Genomic DNA, 27,217 nt, shown 5'->3' with positions numbered 1-27,217 from the left:
GGTCAGTGCACCTCTCATTCAATGGACATTTGGCCCGATCATCATATTGTCCTTATAATAAAATGGCCCATCACAAGCCAAAAAATGGACAATCAAACTTGATCACTAAACCTCTCAACAAAGCAAGCATTATGCTGCTTAGAGGAAGTTAGCTAAGTGGAGGGCTATAATGGTAAAAAGAAAAGCTTGATAAGACATTAGTGGAGATAGTAAGAAATTGAGATGCTCCTTAATTAATTAAGATAAGATTCAAATGATGAAGATAATGACCCATTGATTATCAAAGCTCCACTTCTTGTGGAATAAGTCACGGATGACCTCTAAGGAGAACTAACACCAAGTAAATAATTCTATCATAGGGCTGTCAATAGGTCCAATTAGGGCTAGGTAAAATTAAAATTTTGAACAAGACCGGCCCAAACAGTTTAAAATCCAAGCTAAAGCGAACGGCTTGAAAGTCACAACCGTCAATGAATTTTCATCCTGAGTGTGTGGCTGTGCTTATGTCAGGTTTTAATTTACTAGGCTTCACTTAGAAAATGTGGCTTGTCTTCTAAATAAATAAGTAATATAGTGAAAAATGGATCAACACAACCATATGGTCAAACATGAATTTTGGGTTGATTTGGGGATGGGCTGAAAATTCTCGACCCACCCAAGTTGGGTTGGGCTTGCATTGAAGCCTTGGACAAATCTCCTCTTATCGAACCAAACCTTACATGCTCATATAACTTGACAATATGACATAAATGTAAGATCATGACTTACATGGAGAAAGAGTTCCGTAATTAAAGTCTTTGATGTGGACCATATACCATATATAATTAATTATTAGAACCATCCATATATAGAAAATAGAGTTCTTTATCAGAATTAATCCAAGGCCCACATGCCTAGTGGTCCAATGTCTTTTGAATATATATTTTTTTTAACATTGAATTTTTTTTCATTTGTTTTTAAATTTTTTATTTATTTGTGAATTGTTATTAATATATTTTATTTTATTGATATTATTTTAATATCTTAATATATTACTTTAGCAATATTATTTGATAATTGGATATTTGATTTTATATATAATTTTAAAAATTAAACTTTTTTAATCAGATATAAATTGAGTTCTTAGCACTTTGAGGTGACTAGCCTTAGTCTGATTGAGCCCCAATACCACTCCTCTTGAGGTTGGGTTTGGCTTGAGTAGACCCTTGGGCCGACCTAGCCAGCCCAAGTTGCACCCATATAATTGGGCTTAGGTTTAGGCTTGAGAATCTCATCTTATATTAGAAGGTCATGGTAGAATTAGTGGAATAGGATAAGAGTGGGACTCGAAACCGACCACTACAACCAAAATCTAAAATATACACATGAAAACACAACATTGAAAAAACAAAGACCACCCACCACTTTCATACAATAGCATTTTTACACCCACCACTCTCTCTCTCTCATCAAAATAAAATAAAATAAAATAAAAATAAAAATGTCATCATCTTTCCTCACACTGTTATCTTTCTTTCTTTCTTTCTTTCTTTTTTTTCTTTCTAAAATCTGAAGTCTTTTTCTCTCTGTTTCCAAAAATATTTGAAGATGATCCTGGACAAAAGACAAAACCCAAAACCTCCCAACCAATTCAATGGATTGAAAGCGTCGAATCAGTCTCGTCCTGCTTGTCGCTATTCTACGCGCGGGAGGGCTCTTCGCTTTACCGTTTCCTCTCCTTTTTTTTTCTTTTAATCTTTTAGAACCTGGCGTTCTCAAATCCATGCAAGTCGCCGACCCGATTTATCGATTTTCTCATTATGGCTAATTTAGCCAGCTGCTCCGCGGCTCGCCAAGCCGATGTTGGTGTAAGCGGCTCCCCGCTCTCGTCCACTACCGGTTCGACGAATCTCCTCCGTTGGATCTGCTGCTGCTGCCGGCGCCAGTGCAGCTCGGTTAGCTCGGTTTCTAAGCCGCGGAGGTTCTCGTCAGCAGATATTGGGCTTGACTGTAGTAAAACCGCGCGAGCGGAAGATAGTAAGTTATGCGCGCTGGCGAGGTCGTTGTGGTAGGCTAGGCGCCGAGCTTCGGCTACGGCTTTTGTTGTTATGAAGAGATTCCTCAGCCGTTCGATCTTGGGCGTGGATGATCGGACGGTGGATGGACGGGGTATAGCGAGCGCTTGCTCCTCGCAGGAGACGAGCTCTTGCGTCGCGGAGTCTTTGTAAGAGCATCTAACGGACAGCACGTGGTGGGCCCTAACGGCTGACGTAAGCACTCGCAATTCCACGAGCAGCTCCCTCTCCTCCTCGGCGTAGAGATCCCCTAGCCGAACCGAGTTACTGCGAAGGATCGCGTGCTGTCCGTTGCCAGAATAGACGGCTGAGATCTCTCCGGCTGGGAATGCAAGGTGGAGGTGGAGATCCTGAGCGACCACGCTCAGCAAACCTCCGACGCATTTCGCAAAGGCGTCCTCTGCTGGCATGTGCGACGCCTGCTGGTCGCCGAAGCCGAAGGCGTGGACGGGGATCTCGAGGTGGGCGAAGCGTGTGGAGGACACGTGCTGGGGCCGACGGTGGCGATTTGCGGCGTTGTTCGATACTCGCTCGTCCTGGCCGTCGGATAAGAGCATGATGCTCGCGACCGGGTTCCGCTCGCGCCGGTCCTCGAGGACCTTCGTGGCTTTCTTCAGCGCCTCGCCCATGCACGTGCCCTGCCCGCACACGAGCCGGTCGACGATTCGGCGAGCGGCACGCTGGCCATGTGCCGTCATCCTCCTGAGCGGCATCAGGCGCTTCGCGCCGGCGGAGAACCCGACGATGGCGAGCCGATCAACGGAACCGAGGGAGGAGATAACGAGCCGCATGGCGCGCATCAGCATGTGGAGCTTGGCTCCTGCCATGCTCCCGCTGACGTCGAGGACCGCGACTATATCGATCGGGGCTCGCCGAGCCGGATCAAGAAGCGGCGCGGCCGCGTTGCCGTGCGCCGGGATTGTGCTACTCTGCGCCGTCATCGGAGCCTTCACTCGGAGCGACACGGCGTAGGTCTCGTGGGCCCGGCTCACAGCCAGCACGGCTGCCTCCGGCAGTAATCTCGCTTCGACCCTCTTCGAATCCAGGCCGTCAGTAGCCACTTCCAATTTCAACGGCTTGGATGGATTCGTGAAGAATCCTTGGAATTCTTCGATTTCTTCCTCGTCTTCGTCCGCTTCGGGTATCGGATTGAAGCGCGACCCAGTCGGAGAAAGCAGCGGCTCGTCGTCGTCGTAGATCCTGCTATCGTGCGCACTTTTCCTATCCTCTCTCCTCTCTGCTTCTTTCTCTTCGGGAAGACGGTGCTTATGGACAGCCAGCAAGGGCACTTCTCGCCAGGTGGCGTTGCAGACTGGGCATACAAGGCAGCCCTGCTTTCTAACATGCGCAGCGATGCACGGAAAATGAAAGGCGTGCGAGCACTCCGCCGTGAAAACGGCCGTCCCATTCCCCGTCTTCACGCTCTGAAGGCAAATCCCGCAGCTATTCTGCAACAGAAAGATAGAAAAAAGGTCACATTCCATCATCATTTTTCCGATCCAAGTACCCAAACCACACGAGCGCTAACCTTTGCAACCGATGCGTACGATAAAACAGACATCAGAAAAAGGCACTTACTTTGGAAAGACGAAACCCGGTCTTGAAAAGGGCGAATCTCGCGGGCGATTTGGGAGAAGTCGGGTTGGAGATCGAGAACAACCGAGGCGTCTTGCATTGGAGCTTAGGGCTATCGTGCGCCGTGGGTGCAGCAGCCACCGTCGTGCGACACCGCAGCCTAGGGCTGGAAACAGGCTGCGACTGCAAGCGCGGGGTAGAAGGATTGCTCCCACCTGAGAAAAACCCCAATTTTGTGCAACTCGTCGGACTCTGCCCCGTTTGCTTCTCCCCTGTTTCCGAATCTCGTCGGATCGAAGTGCAGAACGCTCTCCGCCAACCAGTTCCCATTGCAATTCAAAACTCCCTCTCTCACTCTCTCTCTCTCTGGAATTGGGGTTTTAGAGACGGTGTGTTTTGTACTTTTGTGGGTCCGCTGCAGTTGCAGCAGCAGCAGAAGACAAAACGGTAGAAAGGGAAAAGATGAAAGGATCGATCCCTCTCTCACTCTCTCTGTTCTGTTATTCTTCTCCTTCTCTCTGTTTTTTCTCCAATCGATATCGAAACGCCCAAAAGAGAGGTATCTGCAACGAAAGCTCTCTGCCTAAACAATATTTAAAAGAAGAATCCCTCACTCTCTCTCTCTCTCTCTATCAGAGGGGGTTGTGAGCTTTTTGTATTGGGTGTATATTTATATAGAGAAAAGCTTTGATACTCTGGCAGAGTGAAATGAATGATACGCAGGCAGTTGTAAATTGCATACGTGGAATATATTTATTTTAAAATTAAACTTTTCTGTTTACTTATACGGATTTAGATGTATGACAAGACAAAAATTGAGCATATTTCGTCATTTTACTATCATATTTTTGGATAGTTTTTGGACGGTTGTAAGTGTAGAATGTCTAATGATCTTATTAATCAGAGTTTAGGATTGTGTGAAGGATATGATTTTTGGAATGTGAGTTGGGGTAAGTGAATTTGACGATTCAGACGGTTTGATTTGAGTTTAATTATGCCACGCTTACCATTTTAAGTGGTCGTGTATCAAGTTGCATACGCAGCCGGAGTATAAAATTACATCCATTTATATATTTTTTGGAGAGAGGGACTCCTGTGATAGTTCACTGCCGTTTTGAAAATCGGAGTGCCTGGTCCTAGTCACACGTGGCACTTATGTACTGGAATCCCATCCGTTCAATTTCTGGGGCATGTCCTGGATGGGACATGTCTGCAAAACCAAAGGAAGGAATGGTATGGTTTGGATTTAAAAGAGTGAGTGGTCCAAATTGATTAATTTCGTTTTGCAAGTGTGAATTTTGGGTCCTGATCCATCCACAATTGGATCAGCGATTTGGACGGTGTGGATTGCCCAAGAATTGGCATTTTCAAAATGGTGGTAAAGTAGAGTCGATGCTGATTGTAATTTGTTATTTTTGGAAACGGGCATGTGCCGGTTGCTTGCTTGAGTAACGGGTCAACGATCGGTTTCTCTTCTTTTCATTACATCCCATGTTATGTCACCTTACCGACCCTGCTGCAAACCGTGTACTTTGGCTGCTGTCGCGAGTCTGATTATAATCGATCCGGACCGTTCATCAGGTGGCAACCCTTTGTATGTGCACTGGCGTGAAGAGTCGGACGGTTCACATCCAGTGTACAAATGTAGATAATATTGTAGACCCGACGAACGGCAGCGATCTCACACACATGTGCCATGATCGATGCATGCCACTTGTAGAATCCAGGCGCAAGGATACGCTTATAATATTTTAAGAATGTCTAAGTGGGGCCAAGGTTTATGGATGTGATGGGGCCTATGTGGATGCACGGACAGGATCCGTGCAACAGAAGGCAGTGGGCCCCATCGTGATGTCTGTGTTACATCCAGTCCGTCCATCAGTTGCGCCAGGTCATGTTAGAAAATGGGTTAAATAATCAGGCAGATCCAGAACTCAATGGGGCCACACAATAAGCAAAAGTGGGATGTGGATCCACCATTGAAAACTTCCTTAGGCCCACCGTGATATTTGTTTCACATCCACTCCGTTCATAAGCTGTTTTGAAATAGGATGAAGAGGAAAAACAAATATCAGCCTGATTCAAAACTACGGTGGGCCCTAAGAAGGTTTCAATTGTAGGTATTGTTAGGGACAAAAGATACAGAGTTCGGAGACTCGGACTTAATGCCTCGGGTCGCCAAAGGATGTCTACCATGACCTGGCACAACTGACTGCCCAAGTGGACCCCACACGACTTTTTGCTGCAAAGATCTCAGGGATTGGGAGATCCTCGCCATAAATTTTCAGTTATGTGCAGTGTCAGTCTATCCAGACAAGAAATAAAAAGGGGATAGATTCATGGCCACAGGATCGCTAGTCCTCCCTCAAATGGGCCCACACTCCATACTGAAATCTTCGGTGACCCACCATGGATAGCCAATAATGCAAATGAATAAATAAATAAAATATGGTAATATGATGATCTGCCCCCACAAATGAACGGTTAGAACTAAAAAGAAACTACCGTTCATTTTAGTTAGGTCTATAAAATATTTGCACCATGACTATAATGACAATAAGGTCCACCAGTGAATGGTTCAGATCACCATGATGAGCTCATGGTATATATTGATGGGCTCTGATGATTACAGTGTACGGTGTTCCTGTGGCCTACGAAAGCAATTCTCAGATTGGAATCAGTAAAAATGATAAAAACTCTTTCAAAACATGGCCGCAGATTACACGATTAAGAAATTGAAATGGATCCAACATAAGCACTTTTTCTTTGTTAGATATCATGCATTCTATCTCAGCACGTGTGGCACGTGTGCACTGTAGTTTTCTTCCAAAGGGTTAGGCCCAAAAAATCAAACTGATCGAACGGTCACAAACATCTGATTGGAGGGCATTTTGAGGCAAACAGGTGGACGGTGGAAAACTGATGGCCCACGTTCTAGATTTCAATGGGCAAATATTCTCCTCTATGGTGGTTAGCGTATCCTCGGTTATTGGCCATTCATCATAAGGCACACAAGATGAACGGTATAGATCTACCACACGCCTGCCACGTGCATACTATAAGAAAAGAGGGAGTACGATGTTGTGAGTTTGACACTTTATTGGAGTAACCCATCTAATAAAATGGGCCATACAAGTATGTTAATCATGATCGTCCAAATTGTGGGCCCCATTCTGGATGGAGGAAAGCCTGAAATCACACTGGCCGGATGAACTTAACGGTGAGATTTGGCCATTGTGGATCATTAACCATTTATTTTTAACCATCCATTATGTGGCCACCAAATGACAAATTAGAGTGACTGGCCAGTGTTATTCTCATGTTTGCGTGAATCCGGACCGTCAAAATCGCTGACCCAACTGTAGATAGAGCGTTGCCCAAACGTTGACCTTCGAATTTGAACCACACATTTTATAACTTTTGGCCATCTATTTGATAGCCTTTGAGCAGATTGTTAGGGTTTGTTGATGATTTTGATTTTAGAGATATGGTCCATTCACAGTGGGCCCCACATTTTCCATGGTATGGATAGCTTCAGATCAGTGCCACGTGTGAGGAGGATGAGTCATCACCCATTTTTAAATCGTGCAGAACTAGCATTGGAGTGTTGCCGCGAAGTACCTCGTGATGCACGCACGTCACTGGCACCTCGGAGGTGGATTGCCTGTAGCGCCCGGCTGTAGAGGATTCTTGTAGAACTAATCTCTGTGGAACCATCACGATGTATGTATTATATCCACGCCGTCCATACGTTTTTTCGTCTTATTTAGGTTAGGACCTCGAAAACTAAGCAATCCAAAGATTAGACCAGACCACAGGAACAGTGGGGAATGAAATCCACCATTAAACACTTATTGAGGAACAGACATTCTGGATCAAAGTGATATTTATATTTTTATCTTCATCCAGGTCAGATAGACCTTATGAACAGGTCGGATGGAAGATAAACATCATGGTTTTCTCTGAGAAAGTTTCAACGGTGACCGTCATTATACCCACTGTTTCCCATGATGGGTCCTATTTGAGCTTAAATGTGTCTATTTCTTTCCATATCACTATAAAATTATATCTAAAAGAGAATGGACGGAATGGATATGAATAATACATCATTGTGGGTCCCACAGAGCTCAGCGCTGCAGAAATCCCATCCAACCGGGCCCTACAAGCAATCCGCGTCCGGATCGTCTGTTTGCTTTCACCTGTTTCTCCGCGTGACATTCCAAATGCTAATTCCAGACGCACTATCTTCAAGTTCCACTCATGCCAAATCTTGATCCATCACGTTCATCATACGGTACACTCAACGTATCTACTGTCCCAAAAAAATTGGACCAGATCATTTATCATTAGATCGACACTTACTCTTTGAATCAATACCATCGGTTAATGCTTTCCCAACCATCCGTTTCGTTTCATATGTGTGGCCCACCTGATAAATAAACCATATAATTATTTATATAAAAAACACACTATTGGAAACACCCGATGGACGTACAGGATCCCTCACGAACATCCCACGTCGGCATCTGTGGCGCGTTCCTTTATGGCGCTTAAAGCTGACGATAGTGCACTACAATCATGAGTTCCGATGCTCTCGACCGTTAAATCCAAAGGTGAGTAATGTCCCATGTCTAGTAAATGCTGAGTCAAACCATACCTCGCAATAGTATGGCGTACCATGCGTATGCGTGCACGTGGCACACATGTCCCTCAATCCAAACCGTCCAAATATAGCCTCGAGAGGGACGCGGATTTCATACGAAAGCCTTTCGCAGGAAGTTCCTGCACTGGGAACCTATATGGGGCCCACTGTAATTTTTGTGAGAAATCCATCCCGTCCATCCGTTTTGTGATCTAATTTTAGGATGGGAAGCCAAAAATGAGCCCGATCCCATACTCAAGCAGACGAAAACGTAAGGATTGAACTTACACAGTTAAAATACTTGTGTGCCCCAAAAGTTTTGAATCAAGATAAATATGTGTGTTTTCAGCTCATCCCAGTAACAATAACGTTACGAACGGTACGGATGGCACTGTAGACCCTATAGAGGTTTCAGCGGTAAGAATTTCCTTACCCACCTCCCACCTTTTCCTTCCGGGGTCGTTTGGCACCGTGGATTGGAGGGGGTTTCTAATGCCCTGAGTTTGGCAGCATAAAGTATCTGGGTTTCAAATCCAGAGGGGCGTCCTACCCTAATCCGTCTGGGTAGGGCTCTGTGGGGGTAAGTGTTTTATCCACGCCATTAATCATTGTTCTCAGATCATTTTAAGATATGATCCAAAAAATTAAGTAGGTCACAGCTCCAATAGACCACATCAAAGGATGCTGTAGTGATAATGACACTCACCATTGAAACCTTTCTAAGGGCCACTGTGACTTCTTTTACCATACAAACTATTCATAAGGTCACGTAGACACGGATGAAGCAAAAAAACAAATATCAGCTTCATTAAAAACTTCTAATTCCCAAGAAGTTTTTAATGGTGGAAGTTCAATCCCCAATTTGTGGTCCACTTAAGCCTTGTGGTTGCCTCATTTTTTGGGTCCATACCTTAAAATGATTTGAGAAAAATGATGAATGGCATGGATAAAACACTTACATCACTATGGCCCCCACAGAGCTCTGCCCAGATGGATTACCAATTGGGTGGGGTAGGACCCAATCCGCATCCCTGGGTTTGCATTCCACGGTGAGAGCTTGGATTACACCTAAAATCATTTCAATAGTTGAAGGGTTAATATGTGTATCATTATACACTATCATTCTATTGGGCACATGACCCACTAATGATGATCGACGTTGTCCAAACATTGTCCATGTAAATCAGCACCATCCAAACATTGTCCATGTAAATCAATTAGTCACTCAGACATGATCTTGTGCTTGTGGCCCATCCAAGACTTGGAATTTCATCATGTTCAGGCAAAGCATATATTTTAGTGGGGTTATCACAACCATTATACCAAAAATTACATATCTCACTAATCAAAGTTATTAAAGTTGATTTGGATTAAAGTTGATTCACACTCTGGGGTGCCAAACACACAGGAAGGATTGCAAATCTAGGGGGTTTCTAATCCTAGGGTTCCGAATCGAGGGGTTACAAATCCATGCTCCCAAACAGGCCCTTAGTGTGGCCCACCTGAGTCTTGGATCCTGCTCACTTTTGGCCTCATGTCCTTAATTGATCTCACAAAAAGGATGGACGGATGGATTTATCACAAACATCACTGTGGCCTCACCTAGGTTTCCAGCGCAGTAACTTCCTGATTTATAAAATACAGCCTTCATTATTATACTTTTGCTAATGGAATAGGGAAACGGATTGGCTACTAGTCGGTGCTATGTGGGCCCCACCATGATGTATGTGTTTCATCCATGCCGTCCATCTATTTTTATAGATCATTTTATGGTAAAAGAACAACAATGAATTATATCCCAATATTAAGGGGACCACATTACAGGAAACAGTGTTGAATGAACGTTGACCATTAAAAACTTTTTGGGGCCCATAAAAGTTTTGGATCAATCTGATCTTTGTTTTTTCCCTTCATTTAGGTCTGTATGACCTAATCAATAGATTGGATGTCAATTAAACAGTACAGTGGGCATTTGGAGGATTTTAATGGTGGATATCCAATCACTATTGTTTTCCTGTAGTGTGGTCCACATGAGATTTATATCCCTCTCATTTTTTGTATCAATCCCTGAAATGATCTTTAAAAATGTATGAACGGCATAGATGAAACACATACATCATGGTGGGGCCCACACAGCACCGACCACAGCAACCAGCCCACAGATAGTACATTGCTATCTATGGTGTGGAACCAACGGCGGAAAGAGTGGGTGTATCTATCAATAAAAGAGGGTATAGATGTCACATTGACTGATGAAAGTGGGTGTATCTATCAATAAAAGAGGGTATAGATGTCATATTGACTGATGAGCTTCACCGCAAATTTCTGAAGATCTTCTCACTGAATTTCAGTAATGGAAAGATTTTCCATTTATTGGATTTTGTCCAGTATCCATGCACAACCATTTTAAACATGGCGTGAATATATCTCAACGCCAACCGTCCAAATTGTGGGGCCCACTTTGGTCGAGTGTCGCCCAATGAAATTGATAAGATGAATTTAAATTATTATTTATGGATGTATTGGCTGCCACTAGCTATTAATATAAGCATAATGTAGCGAGATTAGATTAGATGGAAGGCTGCTTTAAGTGGGCCAATCATGCACGTACTCAACTAAGCAACTTTTGAATATGCTTTTAAAAAAATACATCTGACAGTGGCCCACCAATCAAATTATGCCAAGTCGTGCCTGTGTGGTCATAGGCTCTGGTGGGGCAGTCCCCTGTTCGTGTCCCTTAGATAGTCAACACCGACCGGATTCAATAGAGACCCTTCATTGCCAACCTCGGTGCTGGTTAAAAAAGTTGTATAGGCCCCACCAAGATACATGTGTTTCATTGAATTTTGGCCATTTGTTTTCTTAATTCATTTTAAGGTATGATCTTAAAAATTAGGTAGATCTTAATCTTAAGTAGGCCAACTCACAAGACATGGTGGTGATTGAATGCCATTCGGGTATAAAAATATACATTAAGTTGATATTTGTGTGTAACCTTCGTCCATATATATGTGACCTATTTAGGTTATATGTTACATAAACATCACAGTGGGTCTTAGAAAGTTTTTAATGGTGAGTGTTCAGTTATCACTATTTTCTGTGGTGTGGTCCACCAGAGATTTGGATCGGCTAATTTTGGGGCTTGCGACCTTAAAATAAGCTGTGGAAAATAAATGGGATAAAACACATACATGATGGTGGGGCCCGTTGGGATAGAATACCAATGTAGGGTTCACATTGGTCCACGTCACCACTCACTAAAAAAATAAAAAATATATAAATCAGCTTCGGACACCAAACCATTAGGGTAACAGGAATTCTCTGTTGACCTGATAACGGACGATCCCGACTCAAAACACATACATGATGGTGGGGCCCGTTGGGATAGAATACCAATGTAGGGTTCACTGCGAAATTCGAATCCAGTCGACACATGATTCTCGATTCGCATCACCAGTTGTACTGCTGGGATCATCTGTTCAATGTAAATTTGTAGTTATTCTCCATCAATGGTAGGCCCCACGATGTGTACCATTTGTTTCGAGGTGCGTATTCCCAAGTGCACGCTATCGGCGTATCCAACTACTCATACGGACGGTTAAGATATATGCACACGCGTGACCGGAAGCAACATCCAGTAACGGACGCCGATATCATACAGCACTTGATGTAGGGAGGGAGCCTGTGCAACAAAAAACTCTGTGGGACCCACCATGATGTCTATGTTTCATCCACACCGTTCATCAGTTGCCCCAGATTATTTTAGTGCATGAACCCGGAAATCAGGTAGAGAGAAATTTTAAGCTGGCCTCACCATGGGAAATATCAGAGATTGGGAAACCCACCATCGAAACGTTCTGTGGCTCACCGAAGTTTTGGATCAGGTTGGTGTTTGCGTTTTCCCTCGTCATTGCAGGAATAATCTCATGGACGGGTTGGATGGCATATAAATGCCTCAGTGGCATGTGAAGGTTTCATCTGCTGGCGTTCATATGATTAGTGTTTCCTGTAGTGTGGTCTTTGAGTTTTGGATCTGGATAATTTTTGGACTGACGTCTTAAAAGATCTGTCTCAGCTAATGAACGGCCTGGATTTAACGGAGACTTCACGGTGGACCACACAGCTTTTTGTTGCATGGCTCCTGAAAAGAGGGCGTGCCTTCGGTGGATCCCTGACTGTGGGGCCCACTGTGATGCATGCTCCTTACATCCACGCTGTCCATCCGTTTTGGCAGCTCGTTTTCGGAGATGGTCACAAAAATGAAACAGATCCAGCGGATCACACCCGTGACTAATTACCCACCGTTAAAAACTTTGCTGACCAACAAGAAGTTTTTAATGGGCGATCACCACTGTTTCCTTGGTGTGGTCTGCTTGATATGTAGACCTGCTTCATTTTAATGAATATGACATAAAATAATATTTGAAAGCTTATGGACGGCGTGGATTTAAGTCAAATATATCCAGGTGGGCTCCATAGTCGGGGATCCACCGAAGCCGCGCCCCTAGGCCGAGAAGTATTGCTAGAACTTCACGCGGATTTGCATGCTGACAAATGCCAGTACCGACGTAGCGATTCATCAGTGTCCGTGGGCCAGACCATGATGGATGTGTTTCATCCACGCCGTCCATCCATTTTTCCAACTCATGTTAAGACATAAGCCCAAGCTTGAGGGAGATCCAAATCGCGGGTTGACCACATCATAGGAAAAAAAGTTTTGATTGAAAGCCAATCATTAAAAACTTCCCATGGCCCACTGTAATTTCTATTTTCCATCCAACCCGTTGATTAGGTCACACGTACCTGGATGAAGGGAAAAGACAAATACCAGCTTCATCCAAAACTTTTTACGACCCCAAGAAGGTTTTAACGGCAGGCATTCAATTACAATGATTTCCTGCCGCGTGGCCCACTTGAGATTTAAATCTGCCTTATTTTTGGGCTCATACGTTAAAATGAGCTGAAAAATGGATATAGGGCCTGGATGAAACACATACATCATGGTGGGCCACGGACAACCGACCAATAGCGACATCGGTACTGGCATGTTCAGTGTTCATTCCGCATCCGGCCAGGCAGTAACAGCTGGACTAGCCTTCCTGTAATCTGAACCGTTAAAATTAGTGGAATCCCTAGGATGAAAGGGGTGGGACCCACACCCTTCGACAAACAATAGTACAGTACCTTCAGGTAGAAAGTCAGTCTTGCCACGCTTGATTTGACAGTAGGAACAGTACTGTAACAGTCAATAATTCATTCCATTAACGCCGTTTAAGATTCTCAGCACGTGCAACGTTCGACGCCGTTTAATTATAGTGACGTAGACAGTGACGGCGTTAAAATAATGGCTGAGGACTGCTCGAGTACACCGAGGGTGTTCTGAAGCTGTAATGCACCCTGCTGGTTTTTGACATGTGGACAGTTAATCGTTGATCACGACCGTTCATTTTACTCCCACCTAGATTTTCATGAAAAGTTCCGTGATCAGACCGTTGGTTTCCAAACCGAAGGATGCAATGGTTGGGATCTTCTGATCGAGGATTGATTGAATAGATGGGCAATTAAATATGGGCCTGCCAAGAATGATCTCGTTGTGTAGTTGTGTAATCCAAGCCCTCCATCTTATATAGTATTGATGAGACAGGATATCGGGGGTATGAACAGCATTACATAGAACGGATGGTCCAGTGCAAGATTGGAATGCGGGAAGTGCTTTTGTATTGATGTCAGTAAGTTCTGTGGGTATAATTACGAGGTATGTGTTATATCCAAGCCGTCTATCCATTTGTCGAGATCTTCTTAAGGCTTAATATAAAAAATAAGATAGATCTAACTATCAAGAGGACCACATTACAAAAAGTAGTAAAATATTGAACGGCTACCATTGAAACCCTTTTTGGGTTACAAAAGTTTTAGATGAAAATGAAATTTGTTTTTCCTCTTCATCTTCATCCCGGTCTTTGTGACCTTATGAGCAGGTTGGATGGAAAATAAAAAACTATGATGGGCTCTACTAATTTTTTTACCGTGAAAATCATCATCTCAACGGCTATTTGTGGTGTGGCTTTTGGATAATGCTTTAAAATTATCTTTAAAAATAAATGAGCGGTGTAGATATAATAAATCCATAACTGTGTAGGTCATGTAACTTTGATCTACTTTGAACCGCTCATACAACTCGCAGCTTGAGGAGCGTCAGTGATCGTCTACGCCCGACACGTCGATAGAGCAGCAACGTAGCTGGTGTGTTGTACAGCAGCGAATCCGCTTCCTGGAATGCGTACCTGATAATGTTACACGTGGCACGTGCCGGTGACACGAGAGCCTCTGAAGATGCTATGTCTAACGCGGAATTGGTCTGGCTGGTGTACCACACACCAGAAATATACCTGCGGTGATACGTGTCGTGCCGGCACTGACGCTCCTCGAGCTCCGAGTTGTACGAACGGCTTAAAGGAGATCAAAATTTGATGGGCCTCAGACGTATGTATTTATTACATCTACACCATTTATTCATTTTCAGAGATCATTTTAGAGCATTAATTACCCACCAGTGGACCCCACACAACTATTAAGCACTGAGATATCTCTATGCCCAGCCACTGATAATCCACTCCCCTCTAGGTCGCCTCACCGAGATGGTGCGGCCCATACCGTAGGGCCCACCTTGATGTATCTTGTATCCGCACCATCAATCCGTTTTAGTGCATGATCCCAAAAACAAAGTAAATCCAATTATCAAGTAGACCACACATTAGGAAACATTGGTAATAGACCATTAATGAGCCACAAAAGTTTTGGATCAAATTGATATTAATTTTTTTCTTTCATCCCAGCTCATGTGATCTTATCAATAGAACGAATGCCCTAAGAAGTTTTCAATAACAGGGCGTTCAATCACCATTGTTTCCTAAAGTATTGTCAACTCGGGATTCAGATTTTCATTTTTTTGGATCATTCCTTAAATTAATACGAGAAAATAAATAGACAACATGAACACAAAATAAATACATTAAAATTGCCTTACATTAAGGGCTGCACTGTCCTGGGTGAAGCTGGATCTCACCTAATCTGCTCCCATATTTTGCATCTTACCCTGCTGGGCCTTCCGCATGCGTGGAAGAAAAAGCTTTAATACTCTAGCAAAGCGTGATAGGTAATACACAGGCACGTACAAATTACCTAGAAATTAAATTACTGCACTACAAGTCAAATTAAAATGAAAAATATATAAATATCCTATTTCAACAACAAGTGTCTACTAATCAAAGGTTCCGATGATTCATCCGTTGCAGTATAGGGATGTGACTCAGCTAAAGGGATGTGGATTGCTGTGTGATTCAATGCAGCAAGATTTGATTGGACCGATCATGTGATTGTGCTATCATGATTACATACTGGATTGAACAACTTTCGAGTTTGCTCTGGTGATAGTTCGTCTTTGACAGCCCCACCTGAGGCAATCGAATCTCATCACGTCGACTCACAGGAAAATCCCTGTGATTGGGTCACGGCAATCCCCGTCCAAGCGAAAGTAGTTTCCAATGGACGTGGATTGCCGATGACAACCATCAAAAGTTAAGTGAGGCCATATGATGTTTGTAAGAAATTTATCCCTTTTATTTATTTTGCAGGCTTAGAAAAATAGGTGGTGAAATTTCACTAGCGTGAGTGTGTGGAGTGTGTGCATGTGTGTTATAAAAAATAAAAAAATAAAAGGCTCATGAAAGTTGGCAAATTTAAAACTCAAGTGTCCCACGTGATAGAAAACAGTGGGGAGGGAATGCCTACTTTTGAAACCTTCCCTGATCCTACGAATGTTTCAACAGTAAGCTTTTCTTTCCACTGTTTCCTACTTGTCACTTGGGTTTTGGGTCTACCTTATTTTAAAATCACGTCCTAATATGAATGGATAAAATAGACCAACGGCGTCGGTGTCGATTTCTTAAGAACATTACAGTGGCCCCCACTTAGCTTCCGGTTAACGGAAGTCTTATTTGTAAGAGGGTGTCAAAGGAAATCCGCGTCCGTTCCTAGTGCCCGTGTACGAAAAGTTATGCTGCCTGAGTATAGTACAAATACCGAAGCTCTTCAGAGACCTGTTACCGGCTAGGCCAGTCGCATTTCACCGACGAGGCAGGCCGTTCTCTTCCAATCCGACACTTCTCTCGGATAGGGTGTAATCATTTAAGGGTGTGGGACGCGGATTGCGTACTACCCCCGCCCGTCCCTAGTTCCGAATGGGCAGGTCCGTGGGTGGGCCCACCGTAATGTATCTGGACATCCAAGCCATCAATCCCTTTTCTCATATTATTTTAAGACATGAACACAAAAATAAGGCAGATTCAACGCTCAATGGACCACAGTAAATAATAAGCTTGGTTGTATTAAAATGCACAAATCATTAAATGCCAGTTACATTAAATGCGAGAGTCATCTATGGTGTGGTACATTTGATCGTTGGATTTGCCTATTTTTGTTTTTAATGCCTTCAAACAATTGAGAAAAGGAATAGACGGTTTGGATGTACAGATACGGACCGCCCACGGAACTGCCCGCTCGGAGCAGGGACGGGCGGGGGTAGTACGCAATCCGCGTGCTGAAGGAGGTGAGAGCATCATCTTCTCTCCTCAGGTTAGCAGGGTCATCACCGGTTCGACCGGTAGCGACTACAGAGAGAGTCACGTGGGAAGTGCCGGTGTCCAATCCGTGCAATCAAAGGGAGGTGAAATTCCTACAGTTGTTGCAGGTTGCCCGTGCAATAACAAAAGTCCGTGGGCCACTGTGATGTGTGTGTGACATTCAGCCCTTTCACATTTGAAGCAGTTCATGATTGGACGTGACCCAAAAAATGAGGCTGATCCAACTCGGGTGAGCCACACGTCACAGTGAATAGTGGGTTGGATAGCTCACAATTTAAACCATATTGGGCTGGGAAAGTTTTCTGTTTTGCAGATGATGTACAGAGTGTGCACATCATGGTGGGCTTACGTGGTTTTGTTTTAAATGACTCTATACTACTATTGATGTAGACTAGGTTGCGGACAGTTTTATAGCTAAGAAGGATAAGAAAAGGCCCAGTCGACAACAGTAGTGTTTCAGACCGTCAGACCTTAAATTCAACATATCTCATAATCAGAATGAGTTATCAACGTAAAATATATGATTTTGGGTAGAACGAGCTACTTTAGCCACCCAACCCCGCTACGCTGGGTTGTGTATACCGAATTTGCGAAATACCACTAGATTGACGGCTATTTCCCTATTTTACTTCAATTTTTACTATAAATAGTAAGTTTTAATTTGATTATAACTCTTCATCTATTAGGCTTTAAGAGTTGCACCCAACATAAAAAGTGATTGGAATAATTAGAAGAATAGCTTGGTGAAGCCAAATAGGACACTTATTATTTTTGACTGAATACCTTGCACACTAGTAAACACCACAATTGTTTATAAATTATAAGTTTACTATTTATAGTAAGTTACAAATGCTAGGAGTTTTGGAGTTTTACTTGTAATATGATTCTGAAATTTCTCTCATTGCTCGGTATCCCTATTTAAAGGGTTGTGAACTCGTTTATTTGATTCATCAATCAAATTACAAATTTTTTTAGAATTTATTTTTATTTTACTTGGTTTTTTTTTTCCCGTGATACGAAAAGTCTCTATAAAGAATCCAAAGAAACGTCGTAGATTCTAAGTGGTTATACTTGATGATGATGATGGTGATCGGCCTCATCATGTCCATCCCTGCATCAACCATCCCTGTGATTTAAACAGCCATGGCATGTCCAAGTAGCTTGTTTTTGGACGGGTTAGCTGATGCGAGTAGAAGTGGACATGGGATGAGGATTGAGTACCACCATTGCTTTTGCCGATGTCAGCATAGGCATGGCGTGATGAGATTGGATTACCCCTATTTAATGTAAGCGCCCAATAGAATACGGAACAATTTTTGTATATGCTCTGTGTTGCTCTTATCTTCGAGCCAACCTTCCAATCAAATCCCATCACGTTATGCATGGGCTACTGGGGCAGTACTGAACATGACGGTGAAGAGTCTCGCAAAGCACCAATGAGGTACAACCGTCGTCTGTCATTAATCCACCTGGCATGATGACATACCAATCTGATCAGTCGGCCTGGCCATCAGCGTTGTCGAGTAAAAGTATTTGGAAATGCACATGGCCCTAAAAATGATTTTCTGCCATATGACTTACCCAAAACTTATGAAAAGTTAGATTATCAATCCATACCATTCAAACAAGAAGGTTTTTAGATTTTGTTTTTAGAAATAATAAAAAGTATAGGTAATTTATTTTAATTTATTTAAACTCAATATAAATAAGTAGTAGATAAACTATGAATAAATACTCATCTCCGACTAATTCACTAATAAACTGTCTATATGCTAAATTGTTGTCGCCATAGTTTAATAGAAATCTGATTGAATAAAAAAGAGTAAATGGCTTAAAAATAGTAAAAAAAAATCGTAGCAAAAATATATATGAGTTTGTTTATGGCTATGGTGCACATATTAGTGTGTGTATGACTATAATACATAGGATGATGGGCATCTATAAAGGGTTCTAAGATCTTGACTGTTCAGTTGAATATCTTGTAGGGTGATATAATTTTTTTAGTACGTATGAGTTTGGGTATGACTATGGAAATCATCTTCACCCTTCTTTTAATTGCAGTTTGCGTGTGGCATACATGCATGCCAATCTAGACCATCCAGATCCCAGGTCCCACCATGATGGAGCATCTTTAAAAGATTGAGATCTATCAAATGATCCTAAATATGAAATTGGTGATTGTTCATTATATTACTAGGAATAAAATTGTCAGTAGTCCAAAAATGCAAAGGGAAAATCTAATGGTTTAATAAGTGAAAATTTCAAATATGCTCTATCTACAAGGGGGGCCACAATTTGGCTAGTCTAGATTGCCATGCATGTCTAACACATGCATGGTGATGAGACATTATAACTTAAAAAGGGTGGTTGACTATCTTTCTAGTGTGGCCACTCTTTACTAGCTGGAGCTATGCCATCTGCTGAGGCTACGTGCATGCAACCAGTGCATTGCATGCGTCTAGCACATCAAAATGATTTTTTAAAAAATAAAAAACATTTAAGTAATATTGGGTGAAAATATGTCATGTTATTATGTAGAGCAGGTCGTATATACTTTCATGGCTAAGATGGACAAGAGAAGGCCCGATTGGAGGCGGAAGTGATCGGGACCGTGAGAACCCTGATGCATGCATATCTGATTGAGTTATGTCAGGTACAATATATGATTTTGGCGTATGAGAAACTAGTTTAGCCAACCAACCCGCAGTGTCGGGCTGCCCACGCCAAATTTGCAGGATTCCATCAGATAATCCATTTAAATTTCATTTGTACTATTTATATTAAGTTTTAGTTCAATCATATATAACTCTTGATCCCCTAAGCTTTAGAAGTCGTGCCCAACATCAAAAGGACTTAGAAAATTTAGGAGAATAACATGGTTAGGCCAAATTAGACACTTATTATTTTTGGCCATGAACACCTCAAGATGGCATAACACACAGATCAAATGAATTACACACTACGTGAAAAATGAGAAAAAATGACTGATTTAGAGACGGTTTTGGACCGTCTCTAAAATTGCTTGGTTTAAAGACGCTTTAGAGACGGCCGTAAACCGTCTCTAAATTTTTAGACGGCCCTTGACCGTCCTTATTATTGTATTAAAAATTTGAACGTCCGCAAATCATTTAAGACGGTCAAAAACCGTCGTTAACTGCAGATAAAAGACGGCCATTGACCGTCTGGAATAAGAGACGGTCCCGGACCGTCTTATATGCCGGAATTTGAGACGGTCAAAGACCGTCCCTATTAGAGACGGTCATTGGCCGTCTCTTACTGGTGATTTGAGACTGTCGAGGACCGTCTCAATTAGAGACGGTCGTTGGCGGTCTTTTCCTGCTGCTTGGGACTGCCAAGTTGTGGACTGTATTAGGGACGGTTCTTAGCTGTCTCTGTTTGAGACTGTCAAGGACCGTCTCTATTAGGGACGGTCATTGACCGTCTCGTATGGGTAATCAGAGACTGTCATTGACCGTCTCAATTATAGACGGCCGATGGCCGTCCTTCTCAGCTAGGAAAATTATGACTGTATTAGGGACGGTTCTTAGCTGTCTCTGTTTGAGACTGTCAAGGACCGTCTCTAATAGAGACGGTCCTAAACCGTCTCTAATGCTCCAGTAAACCTTTACCCATAAAAAATTTATGAATTACGAAAAAAAAAAAAGTTAAAAAACTTAGAAAAATAACTAACAAAGTTTAAGAAAAAAATTTAGATTTTGAAAAAAAACGTAATTTTATAAAAATCTAGATTTTGAAATAAAAATTAAGAACTTTTAATAATGTTGATAATTTTGAAAAAAAAATTGATAAGAAAATGATATTTTGAAAAAGAAAATTTTAAAAATTAAACAAAATTGTAAAAAAAATTGTCAAATTGCAAAAAATATATATATTTTAAAAAAGAAAACTAGATTTTGTATTTTGAAAAGAAAAATTAAAAAGTTGTATAACAAAAGTGATATTTAAAAAATGATATTTTGAAAAAGAAAATTTAAAAAATTAAACAAAATTGTGAAAAAATTGACAAATTGAAAAAATATATTTTTAAAAAAGAAAACTAGATTTTGTATTTTGAAAAGAAAAATTAAAAAGTTATATAACAAAAATAATATTTAAAAATGATATTTTGAAAAAGAAAATTTAAAAAATTAAACAAAATTGTGAAAAAATTGACAAATTGTAAAAATATATATATTTAAAAAAAAAGAAAAGTTGATTTTGTATTTTGATAAGAAAAATTAAAAAGTTATATAACAAAAGTGATATTTAAAAAATGATATTTTGAAAAAGAAAATTTTAAAAATTAAACAAAATTGTGAAAAATTTGACAAATTGTAATATATATATATAAAGAAAATTAGATTTTGTATTTTGAAAAGAAAAATTAAAAAGTTATATAACAAGATTTCGATAAAAAAATGATATTTTAAAAAAGAAAATATAAAAAATTAAATGAAATTGTGAAAAAATTGACAAATTGTAAATATATATATATATATATATTAAAAAAGAAAACTAGATTTTGTATTTTGACAACAAAAATTAATAAGTTTTATAACAAAAGTGAGATTAAAAATTGATATTTTGAAAAAAAAAACTAAATTAAACAAAATTGTGAAAAAATTAAAAAATTGTAAAAAAATATATATTTTAAAAAAGAAAACTAGATTTTGTATTTTGACAAGAAAAATTGAAAAAAAAAAAAGGATCTATACCAAATTGAATGGATGTGGCCTACAATACACAAGGTGGGATTAAAAACATGTAAACGTGAAAAGAAAAAAGAAAAAGAAGAAGAAGAAGAGTGTTAACTCGAGGTTAAAAAAAAATACATACATGTTTAAGAAACTGGAGTGCAAATCAAAGTTCCTCAATACCTTGGTAAAAAAGAAAATGGTCTAAATTCAACGGTAATATCAGATGGTTGAGATTATCCAATCATCGTGATATTAAAATAAGTGTTCTACCCAACAGAATAGATGTGCCCTTCAACAAGTGCAGACCAAAGGAGATTGAAGCATATAGATGTTTAAAAAGAATAATACAAGTCAATATTATTCATCAGGATAGTCAAAAAGAAAATGGTCCAAATTAATCTAACGGCAATTTCAGACAGTTAAGATCATCCAATCAGTGTGACCTTTTGAGAGATACAGGTATGCCAGGTGTTGCCAACATTAAGAATTGGTACCAAATGCATACATTAATAAGGGTCATTCTCATGTTATCATTTTTCGGCTATTAACTCGTCTCAAAAGCAATGAGATGTAAACTTGCACAGCTTAGATATAGTTTAAGCTGCTTGTTAATTAAAAAGGAACTGGAATATAGTTTAAGCCAAATGGAATCTCAAAAAAAAAAAAAAGACGACCGACATCCATCTAATCGTACTAAGTCCACCAATCAGGTGACAGAGATTGTTCCATGAAAGACATTCCCTGCTCTCCACCCATCCACAATCGACCCCTACATATTAGCTCCAAGGACTCCAAAACAGTAAAACACAATACACAAGTCTCACTAAAAATCCTAGAACTTGCAGAAACATAAGACAATGACACAAACAGAATTTTTCCCAAATGGAATTAAATTAATATCAGAGGTTAATTAGTTTCCAAACACCACTAGTAGAATCAAACAATCTTTAACAAGAAAACAAAATCAAACCCTACAACACCTAAAATTCAACATACAGCCTCATCAAAATAGCAAAATTCAAAGGTGAAAAAATTATCATAAGAGTGATTTCATGACTCACCTGAGATTATTGAGTTCTTATGATTCGAAATCACATCCTAAATATATGGACGATGTCGATATACATAAAATATATCAAGGTGGGCCATACACGGTTAGAATAACACCCATGAAGGAGTTATCTAAATAGTGAAATGGTACTATAAGGTCACCTCTTGGGAACTTCCCATGAGGTTAATTTGTGTGCGCCCCACCACGATGTATGTAGAACATCAACACCATGCATTTGATGTGTCCCATTTAAGTCCAAAAATCAGTCGTATACAAAACTCAGGTGAGCCATAGCATCTAAAACTATGTGAAGACATCACTAAAACATATAAAAGTATTCAATTGGTGGGGCCCACATGAGTTTTCGATGTGTGTGAAACTTGGGTTGACTCCTCTCAACTATAGTGAATGGGCTGGATCTATGAACCACAACTAGGTGGGCCCAATAAATGATTGTGAATGTTTTAATGGGAGGGTAACCCTCTCAACTATAATATGTGGGTGTGGCCCATCCAAGTCATGGATTGACTTTATTTTTAAGCTTGTGGCCCAAAGTCACGGTTTATGATATCCACATCGTCAATCCATTTTTCCAGATCATTTTAGGGCCCGTTTGGACAAGTAGATTGGAAGGGATTGGAAGTTAAATCCCTATAGATTGGCCGAGCATGCCAAACAAACTGGGTGATCTGATCCTGGGATATACAATCCCATGGATCTTAAGACAATCTACTGATAACACCATCATTACCTTTAAATCCCATCCAATCCACCCTAATTCGGTCAAATTTGCCTGGGACATGTTTGTTTCGAGGGATTGGAAGGGATGGGAAGGTTTAATCCTGGGATTGGGCTAGTGTGCCAAACAGACTTAATATATAGCAATCCGGGGGAATATAGCAATTCCATGGATCTTAAGACAATCCATTGACAACGCCATCGTTACCTTGAAATCCATGCCATCCACCCTAAAACCATTCAATCCCTTCCAATCCACCCATCCAAACAGGCCCTTAGTGGTTAAGTCCACAATCAAAGTATATCTAAAGCTCAAGTGGACCATACTACAGAAACAGTGGGAATAATGATTTCCACCGTTGAAATCTTCCAATGGCCTACAGGGATTTTGATTTGTCATCCAACTTGTTCAATAGATCACAAATACATGGATGAAGGGAAAACTAAAATATCAACTTGATCCAAAACTTCAGTGGCCTCCCAAAAAATTTCGATGGTAGACGTTCAATTTATACTGTTTCCTATGATGTGGTCCACTTCAAATTTTTATAGGCTTCAATTTTGACCTTACGTAATAAAATTATATGTTAAAATGGATGGATGGAGTGGATAAATTGAATAAATCATAGTGGGCCCCACAGGATGCTTAGGGTATAAGGGCCCTATAGGGCCTAAAAATGTCTTATCTAAGCCGTCTATATATTTTAAAATATTATTATAGGGCATGAAACCAAAAATCATCTAGATTAAAGGCTAAAGTGGACCATACGGTAGGAAACATGGAGATTAAATCACATGTATTTGCTATGGTGGGGAACAGATTGGCTACTCCACCCGACACCGACCAATGGCTGGTGGTCGGTCTATGGGGCCCACCATGATGTATGTGTATCATCCATGCCGTCCATCTATTTGTTATATATATCATTTTATGAGATGATAAAAAAATGACTTATATTTCAATCTCAAGTGGACCACATTACAGGAAATAGTGTTGAATGAATTTTGACCATTAAAAATGTTTTGGGGGCCATAATAGTTTTGGATCAAGCTAATATTTTTTCCCTTCATCTGGCTCTTTATGACCAACTAAACAAATTGGATATCAAATAAACAGTACAATGGGCCTTAGGAGGATTTTAATTGTGAATATCCATTCATTAGTTTTGTCCTGTGGTGTGGCCCACCTAGGATTTATATCCCTATCATTTTTTGCATAAAGCACTAAAATGATTGGTAAAAATGAATGAACCGAATGGATGAAACATTTACATCATGGTGGGGCCCACAAAGCATCGACCACCCGCCCTCCCAAATTTCTCAAAACAGAGTTGCGCGCCCAACCCCTCCCCATTTCAATAGCCCGCGCATCCCGCCCTCTCTCTCTCTCTCTCTCTCTGGACGGCCTCTCTCTCTCTCTCCGCCTCCCTCCTCTCTCTCTCGCCGGACGGCCTCTCTCTCTCTCTCTCTCTCTCTCTCTGCGTCCTCTCTCTCTCTTCCCGCGGCCTCTTCTCTCCCTTTGCTCCTCTCTCTCTATCTCCTCGGCCGTCTGGTCTCTCTCCCACACCCGCGCCACTCTCTCTCTCTCTCCGTCCTGGTCCATACTTCTTCCCACCTCGACTCTCTCTCTCTCTCTCTCTCTCTCTCTCTCTTCCTCACTTGCATCATCTCCAGATCTCGTGCGGCCAGCAGCCCCTGCCCTTCATCTCTTCCCCGGCCAGGTACTCATTTGTTGTTAATGTTTAAGGTGTGCACAACATGTGTTTGATGAAATGTCTCTGCGGGAGAAGGTGGATTGCATACTTGCAACTCAAGCATCCGAGTAAACTCTATGGGGCCACCGCGATGTGTGTGTCTTATCCATGCAATGCTATCTATTTTTCAACTCATTTTATGGCATGAGCCTCAATGGAAGCATATCCGGTGCTCAAGTGGGCCCACCACAGAAACAAGTGGGAATTGCAAACCCTTGAAAACTTCTTAGGAGCAGGTTTCAATCAAGCTAATATTTGTGTTTTCCTGTGTGACGTATGAACAAGTTGGGTGATAAATAAACATCGTGTGGGCCCTACGAAAGTCTCAACGGTGGATGTCATAATCCCCACTCTTTCCGGGTGTGGTCCTTGAGCTTTGGAGAAAATGAGGATTCTTGGTCTCTGCGATCTATTTTTCAACTCATTTTATGGCATGAGCCTAAATGGAAGCATATCCGTGCTCAAGTGGGCCCACCACAGAAACAGAGGAATTGAACATAGACCATTATAGTTATATTGTCGAGCGCACAAGATACCCGTTATAGTCCATCATTTCTATTATCTTGCTTCACCATGGAATGTCACATGATGATTTTATTGTAATTTTCTGTAAGTGCCGGCTCTTCATTTTTTTTCCCCATTTTCAAAATGGCTCCTACCTTTATCTTTAGAAAAAGCAAAGCTAAAAGAAAAAGAAAAAATGAGGGGCTTTTATCTGTTCATGACCCCACTTTTTTAGACCTTGTTTTCAGTTCAAGCAAAAGATTTTTCTGAAGAGAGAGAGAGAGAGAGAGAGAGAGAGAGAGAGAGAAGAATCATCCCAAAAGCAGAAAGAACTGCATCATCAACATTGTAGAGATACAACTATCTGCATAATATGATCAAAATATACTTCATGTTAGACCTTTAGAAGGTTCCAACAGTGTGCAAACTGTCCATCTCATGGGACAAAATGACAACTGATGGTTGAAAAAAATCAAACTGATAGGACAATCCTAGCTGCCTAACATTTTCCCACTGAATGTGATCCAATGCCATTTTATTTAACTGCTCGTTTTAAGGCCATTAATTTGACGAATAGGAATAACCAACCAGTATTTATACAACAGCCCACTGCATGCAACTAGAACCCACATATACAAATCACTTCTGTATTTTGTATCTCACGTAAACGTTTTAAAATGAACAGACCAATACCTTTCTTAAGCATTGAATGTGGAGTCCATCTATCTCAGACAAAGTATCAAGAACTGAGCATTCCACTTGAGCCTGTATGCATCATGAAAATTAAAGCATTTGAGCATGTATTCAAAAAGCTAAGGTAAGCTAACAACATTTGAGCAATGCAAAGAACTCCAGCTGCAGCACCATTCCACATCTAAAATCCTTTAAAATCCATGTATCAGAAAATCCATCTAAAAATCTGTTTTTGTTTATAATAATATTAAAAAAAATCTGTTTGTAAAAAAATAATTTCATTTGATTTTTTTTTTTTTGTATGGATGCATCATGTATGGTTTTATGATAAAACATATGTATGTATGTGTGTATATGCATGCATGTGCACATGGATGGATGAAACGTATGCATGCATGCATGGATGGACAGATTATGCATGTGTGTATGCATGCATACATGCATGGATGGATTTATGTGTGTGTATATGTATGTATGTATGCATGCATGGATGGAAGACTGGATGGATGGATCATCACGCCTGTGTGTGTATGTGTGTATGCATGCATGGATAGATGGATGGATTGTTAGATCATGGATGGATGGGTCATCATGCATGTGTTTATGTATGTATGCATGCATGGATGGATGGATGTATCATCATGCATGTTTGTATGCATTTATGTATGTATGCATGATCCCAAACCTAAACCCGACCCCAAACCCGAACCCGATTTCCTAAACCTAAACCTTAACTTATCCTCAGTTCCCTAAAGCTATAACCTATAACCTATAACCTATAACCTAAAACCTACACCTAATCATGTGCATATATTTGTGGATATATATAGATCTATATTTTTTTGTGATTGGTGACCACATGTGTGA

At 40.9% G+C, this 27,217-nt stretch overlaps 1 protein-coding gene across 1 annotated transcript; it reads right to left on the bottom strand.

The window, feature by feature from the left end:
- Positions 1-1,525: 1,525 nt before the first annotated feature.
- LOC131218772 (E3 ubiquitin-protein ligase WAV3-like) lies at positions 1,526-4,271 on the bottom strand. Its single transcript, XM_058213550.1, has 2 exons — positions 3,633-4,271; positions 1,526-3,502 (listed from the first exon to the last, which is right to left on the bottom strand). The coding sequence occupies exons 1-2, from the start codon at positions 3,957-3,959 to the stop codon at positions 1,739-1,741; spliced, it is 2,091 nt and encodes a 696-aa protein (XP_058069533.1). The 5' UTR covers positions 3,960-4,271; the 3' UTR covers positions 1,526-1,738.
- Positions 4,272-27,217: the final 22,946 nt, after the last annotated feature.

This window comes from Magnolia sinica, chromosome 11 (genome assembly GCF_029962835.1).
Source record: "Magnolia sinica isolate HGM2019 chromosome 11, MsV1, whole genome shotgun sequence".
In the NCBI taxonomy this organism is placed as follows: domain Eukaryota; kingdom Viridiplantae; phylum Streptophyta; class Magnoliopsida; order Magnoliales; family Magnoliaceae; genus Magnolia; species Magnolia sinica.
This window is presented reverse-complemented; position numbering and strand designations above follow the sequence as displayed.